Source organism: Fomitiporia mediterranea (assembly GCF_000271605.1).
Source record: "Fomitiporia mediterranea MF3/22 unplaced genomic scaffold FOMMEscaffold_12, whole genome shotgun sequence".
Taxonomy (NCBI): Eukaryota; Fungi; Basidiomycota; class Agaricomycetes; order Hymenochaetales; family Hymenochaetaceae; genus Fomitiporia; species Fomitiporia mediterranea.
Window position 1 is genome coordinate 754,533 of NW_006760397.1, and position 7,164 is coordinate 761,696.

The window sequence follows — 7,164 nt, forward strand, 5'->3', positions numbered from 1 at the left end:
GGTAACAAATACATTAGCTACTTGGTATTGAAATAAGCTGAGATAGACCACAACAAACAATTAGCTTACAGCAAAAGCATTATATTGAAAGTATAATCAAGTGTTACCACTTTGAAAACAAAAAGGCACTACAAACACCTATTACTCCTGGAATAGATCTATCTAACAATACAAACAATATGTATGATACAAACGAAAGTAATAATGAAACAATGCCATACATGAATATGGTAGGATTGTTAAGATATGTTGCAGACTGCACACAGCCAGACATATCTTATATTACTGGGCAATTAGCACACTACTTACAAAAGCCCCAAACGCATCACTACAAAGTAGTGAAACATTGCTTTGTGTATTTAAAATATACAACGAATTGTTAGCTTCAACTTGGAAGCACAAACACCTTAAAACTATGAGGCTATTGTGATACAGACAGACGAATGATGGAAGGACATAAAGCAATAAACAGCTACATCTTTCAATTAGCTAAATTAACCATATCTTGGTCAAGCAAACAGCAAAACCTGGTACCACTATCTGTTTACAAAGCAGAGTTGCAAGCACTAGCATATGCTACTCAAGAAGCCATTTGGCTCAAACGATTTGCTGAAGAAGTACTGCAGACTGAATTGGCACCCATTACAATTTATTGTAATAATCAAGGTGCAATAAAGACTGTAAAGTCTAACAAAATAATGTACAATGCTTGCACTAAACATCTTGATTTACAAAAAGACTTTGTGTAATGTTACATTCAAAACAAATACATTGATGTATGCTATGTTCAATCACAGAACCAATTAGCAGACATCCTTACAAAGGCTCTCCACGTCCTGCAGATCAAGCATCTAAACAAACTATTAGGCATACAGTCTTAGTTCTTAATTAATGCTTGAAGGGGAGTATTAGATTGCACTCTGGATTAGGAAATCCCTAATTGCCTTATGTAGAATTACTGCACTTGGAATGTCTCAGATTATCAGACTTTACTATGTAGTATATAAGGTAGATACTTGCTTGATGTCTCAATAAGAGAGAGTACTTGGGGCACTCCTGCTATGCTTGTTAAAAAGAACTAACAACTTCTGAAGACACAATTGTAGCTTAAGTCTTACAGTATGTGTAGAGTCTAGAGTCAGTTGTAAAATAGACTATACTATTACATACAGTCAAAGCCATCTTTGAAGATACTAAAGAAATCTACTATATTCTAAACTAAGGAGTAATACTCTGTATTATTTGTAAGAATGTATAAAAATGTCTCAGAATCCATCTGTATTCTAATCTTACAATTATACTTAAAACTACTAACTCTAGACAAGTGTTAACACTCAGTACTGTTGAGAATGTAAAGATTAATATTACTAGAGTTGACATTACTCTCTAAGCTCAAGTTGTTTGTCAAGCCCTGTTTAAGGCTCTCCTAGGTCAACCATTCTTTACTATTATAGAATGTAAAACAAAGAACTTTATTAACAGTAACTAATCTATAATACTATCAGATCCCTTAGATTGTTAACAGAAGTGCTAAGTTATGACTAGAACACAAACTGTTTCTCAGAAACATGACAAACAAGGATTTGTAGTAATTACTAATCTCTCAACTCCTGTATTAGTCAATCAGCCCCTTAGTGTTCAGAACAAACAGTGTCCTAATTTGAGTTCTAATACTACTAAAGCTACAATTCCTAACACACACATACTATCCTACAATAGACACACACTAGTCTCTACTATAGTTAATCCACTCCTTAGTTGTTCAGCCACCCTGTTGCCTGCCCTAGAATTAGACCCCTTTGTTCTATACACACCTGACAGTCCTAGAGAAAACATATTTGTATATAAGAAGGTAGTAAAGAAGGTTAGACTAGTTGTTAGAACTCTCTCAGAAGAGTTTTAGATTGTTTAATAGAAGCATTCTAATCTGTTGAAGGACATGCTAGAACTACTGTTACACCCTAAACTGTTTGTTATAACATACTGATTCATACAAGAATGTATAGAATCTCTTAACATTAATCCATACAACTTCCTCTAGCTAGAAGAGTGCTAGCTTTTGATCAACCTGATTTTAATGTATAAGGATACCTTTGCCTGGAACAAGCTTGAGAAAGGTGCTCTAAACCCAGAATACTTTAATCTAATAATGATTCTGACTATTCTATATATTCTATAAGTACTAAGGAACATTCAGATTCTACAGGGAAATCTTAACACAGTTGTGAAAATTCTTAAAGACAAAATTACTACTAGAGTTTATGAGCTGTCAAACTCATCTTACTGTTCCTAATAGTTTACTATAGTAAAGAAAGATAGAAAGTCTCTGTGTCTAGTCCACAACCTTCAGGAACTCAACCAAGTTTTGATCCAAGACTTATTCATACCTCTAATGATTAAACAGGTTGTTGAATCCTTCTCTAGAAGGGCCATTTACTCTACACTAGATCTCTTTGTTGCCTTCAACCAACATTCTCTCAATGAATACTCTTACAATCTTACAATGTTTCAGGCACTACTCAGAACATTCTGACTTACTATTATTCTAATAGGTTATACTAATTCTTTTCAAATTATGTATAGTAATATTACTTTTATTTTACAGGACAAAATTCCTAATACAGTACAACCCTATACTAATAGTGTTTATGTTAAAGGTAGAACTATAAGATATGAACTTCTAGACAGAATGTACAAAACTGTTCTCAGAAACCCTAGTATCTAATGATTCATGTAGGAACACACTTACAACCTAAACTGTGTTATACAGTGAGTTAAAGTAGTTTATAGAACATTCTCTAGTCTGAAACTGTGTACATTCTGACTGTACACAACTGTTTTAGACCATAAGTGTACCTATACTAGAAGAGAGCTAGAAGATTCAAAAGTCCAGAAAATCTGTGACTAGCCTGTATGTTGATCCAACTCTAAAGTTAGAGGATTCCTCAGAACTGTAAGTGTCCTCTGTATGTTTATTCAAAATTTTGCTTAGCTTACTAGACTACTCATACATTTGACTAAGTACAATGTTCTGTTTGAGTTCTGTTCAGAACACATAGTAGTGATGGACAAACTCAAAGATACTGTTATTAATTACCCTACCTTATGTACTATTAACTACAAGTCAGACATGAAGGTTATTGTTACTGTTGACTCATCTATCATTAGTGTAGGATTCTATCTTAGACAAGAGCACCTTGACAGTTATTGTCAAATCAACCAATTTGAATTGATTAACTGGAACAAAGTGTAATCCTAATACTCTCAAGCTAAGATTAAACTCTTTAGATTGTTCTACACACTCTGTGCCCTACAAATTCACCTTATTAGAGTGAGGAAGTTAGTAGTAGAAATAGATACTGTCTATGTTAAGAGTATAATAAATAACCCAGACCTACAGCCAAATGCTACAATTAACAGATGGATCACTAGAATCCTACTGTTTGACTTTGAGTTTTAACACATTCTGGCCCTACAGTTTGCTTGTACTAATGGACTGTCTTAATGTCTACACACTGAAGCTGACCTAGAAGAAGAAGATGACTTTGAGGAATGGATTAACTAAGCTTACACCTTCTGTTACAGTTCTGTGTTTACTGTTCTAAACAAAACAAAACCTTCTGAAACATTTCTAACAACTAATCACACACATACTAGAGAATATTGTCTTAGACAAGTTAAGACCTTTCTAGAAACATGCCTCTGACTGTCTAGGATGAAAAATCACAAATTCACCACCTTTGTTTACTATACAACCACTTTCTTTATTAAGACTAGCTGACTGTGACAGAAAACCTGGAACAGTAACTACTAACTTGTAATAGAACCTGACCAATAATAGAATCTTGTTAAGGCTGTGTATAACAATCTTAAACATAAAGGAGTCTACTCTGTCTAGGCTAGACTTCTTAACTACTTCTAGTAGCCTAGCCTCAGACTCAATGTCAAGTACTATATTTACACTTACTACAAATGCTAACTCTATCAGACAACTTAAATCCTGATTCCTTCTAGCATTCTAAAGATTGCCCTGTTATTTACTAAGGTACACATCAACACTAAGTTCATACTAAAAGTAGGAGGGTTCTAATACATTGTTCATGTATGATGTACACTCTCTAGTTACCCTGAGTTCTGCTGAAACTCCTGTGAAGTGTCTAAGAGAAGATCACAGGTGATTTGTTAAGTTTGAGAGGGAGCTAAACCACAAGTCTTAGGAGACTAGAGTGGTTCTGAACGAGTGTGAGTTCTTCCAGCACAGTTGCAACCTTGGAAGAGTGATGTGAATAACAGAAAGTGCACTTTGCAAAGCACACAACAAACAATCTGATACAGAAAATGATGAAGACTAAAACTATGCCTCACACTAGAGGACTTTGAGACAAGAGACAAGAGCTAAATTAATAGGTGAACTATCTGAATTCCCCCTGTATCTAGTACATGAGTAGCTGTATTTATAGTTTTCTGAGTTCTGGAAAAGTATAGTACTAACAGGGAAGTGTCATGACTGAACAAAAGAAAAATAACAAAATATACAAGAACAAATAAGAGAACCTTTTGCCAGAGGTTGGAAGAAAATAGGGTGAAAATGTATGAGGAAAATTTAAGTGGTCTGCATTCTAGCCACAGGAAATGTTATACAAAAGGGAAAAGCAAGATTTACATTGAAAGAAATAGAAGGTTCTCATGCCATTATCATCTGATCAGTACAGACAAAGTGCAGAGAGTTCTGAGATTTCCAGCAGTCTCCTGAGATCAACACTTTGATTGCCCCAATGTCCTATCTGATTGGAAGATTGCAGTACTTTGATCTGGGCAATGATGATGTAATGGTTTGCTGAGCCACTCACTGTGACACAACTTGTGTTCTGAGCCTGTGATAAGCACATGATCCATACATCCTGTGGAGAAAACAATGTGTGTAAGCCAATTCCAAGACTGTACACTCTTGCAGTTCTGTTTGTGAATGCTTGCAATGCAGAATAGTTGGGTGTTCTCAGAGTAGGCTTCTATGAGTCACATGGGTGTTTGGAATTGATTGCTGTGATTGTCTGCATGTGATGTACAGTTCTTAGCATGATGCTGATTGTTTCATCTCCTGGCACGTCTGCTTGTGACTGTCTGCAGTCACATGGTTGATTTAATGATTGGCAGGCTGAATGTAAGTTCTGTGTGTGTGTGAACATTGTTGCTTATTCTTCCTGCTTCCTTCCATCACTCTCACCATGTCATTACTGCTCCCCAGCAAATCCAACAGTAAGTGTTACACTCTTTTCCACTCTTTTTATACTGATTTTGTGATTTTCCTTGGAAATTGTGTGTGCAACAACATAGTAGCCAGCAAGGGAATGGACGTGGATGACAAGCTAGTCAAACATACACTTGGTGAGTACCTCTGTGAAGTGCATTGTCTCTGGCTCATATACTAATGTGCTCCACAGGTTCTGACACAGAAAACAAACCAGAGGACAAGGTTGTAAAGGAGGAAACTGACAGATTGACCATGGATCCTGAGTCTGAAGATGAAGAGAGCTCAGACAATGATGCTCACAATGACAACAATTTGGAGGGTGAGGAGGTTTTGTCTGTGCCAGTGGAGGGTCAATCTGGCAGTAAGTCTCCTATTTCCTGATTTCCAATCTGTCTACTGACACAGAACATCTTGTAGATTGTAAGGCAACAGCAGAGGAGCTTGCAAAAGCAAAGGAGGACAAAGCTGCTGCTAGGGCTAAAGCAAAGGTAGAGGCTGAGAAAGCAATACAGGCCAAGGTTAAGGAAGAGGCTCAGGCCAAGGCAAAGAAGGAGAAGGAGAGGGGAAAGGAGAAGGAGAAGGAGAAGGAGAAGGAGAAGGAGAGGGAGAAGGAGAAGGAGAAGGAGAAGGCTACAGCCTTGGTACAGTCAGCAACAAAGCAGAAGGATAGGAAGGAAAAGGAGGGGTCCAAAGGTATGTGTGCAAGTATGGCTAACAAATTGTGTGTGATAACTAACTGTTTACACAGGTTCTGATGCTGTTGCAAATGCAGAAAGGTCAAAGGTGGTAGTAGAAAAGGGGAACAAGCCAGGTATGAATTAAACATATAGCTAATGAATTGTGTACTACTAATGTTGTCTTTGCCTAGTTCCTGAAGAAGTTGCAAAACTGGAAAAGAAAAAGCCAGTTGCAGAGAAAGAGAAGGTCAATACAAGAAGGGATGGGAAGGAGAAACAAGTCATAGTCAGTAAGTACAAGTATGGCTAACAAATTGTGCCAAGCTAATACAATGTTTCTCCTAGTTCCTCAAGCAGTTACAAAGCTGGAAAAGAAGAAAGAGGACAAAAGCAAGGAAAAAGGTAATGTGGATGAGGGGTAGTTGATTTTCTGGGTATACTGACTCCATTTTGTTGTTTAGAGCCAGTACTAGTGCTCCCAAGCAAGAAGTGCACCATTGTAGAGGTGGAGATTCTGGTCTCTAGCAAGGAAATGTATGTGAAAAACCAGAAGGTCATGGTAGAGTCTTCAAGCAAGGAGGACAAGGATATCCCTCTGGATTGGGCAGAGGGAATGGTCTTCCACATGCCTGAGTGTGTGAAGTGTGCAGAGAGGCACAAGGGTCCTCAGGGATCCACTTGCTAGACTGTGATGGATTGGCTGTACCACAGTAATCCAAGTAAGTCTGTTTCAATCTTATTTTTGACTGTGTCAATGGTGATTGTTTGTGTAGAAAACCAGTGCACAGTGTACATATTCCACCACTCCAGATGTAGCCTGAAGGGAATCCAGTGTAAGACTAGGGGGCAAACTGCAGAATTGCACAGTACAACTCAGAACCTGTGTTCTGTCATCCCTCCAATCACACATAGTGAAGCCAGAACAGTCTGCAACCTCCACTCACAGATGACCAAGGAGCTGAACAACCTGGAGTTGCAGCTGATGATGATGAAGAACGAGTTTGATGCAAAGATCATGACTCTGAGGCAGGGTATCAACTTCTTAGCCATGGCAGCAGAAGCCTCTGTAGATAGTAGGGTGGAAGAGTTAGAGTAGGAAATAGAACAGGGTAGAAAGTAGAGAAATAAAAGTCCAGTTTTGTTTTTATGAAAAAAAAACCAGAAACGTAAGGAATAAACAGAATGGAACAGAAATGGATGGAATGGATAGGAAAATAGATAAAATAGAGAGTTAAG

At 37.4% G+C, this 7,164-nt stretch overlaps 1 protein-coding gene across 1 annotated transcript; it reads left to right on the top strand.

Moving 5' to 3' along the window:
* Nucleotides 1–5,225: 5,225 nt before the first annotated feature.
* On the top strand, nucleotides 5,226–6,613 carry FOMMEDRAFT_160500 (uncharacterized protein; the record flags this gene model as incomplete). Its single annotated transcript, XM_007270197.1, has 8 exons — nucleotides 5,226–5,256; nucleotides 5,335–5,385; nucleotides 5,442–5,612; nucleotides 5,669–5,944; nucleotides 6,000–6,062; nucleotides 6,120–6,218; nucleotides 6,274–6,330; nucleotides 6,390–6,613. The coding sequence occupies 8 exons, from the start codon at nucleotides 5,226–5,228 to the stop codon at nucleotides 6,611–6,613; spliced, it is 972 nt and encodes a 323-aa protein (XP_007270259.1).
* Between the last annotated feature and the right edge of the window lie 551 nt (nucleotides 6,614–7,164).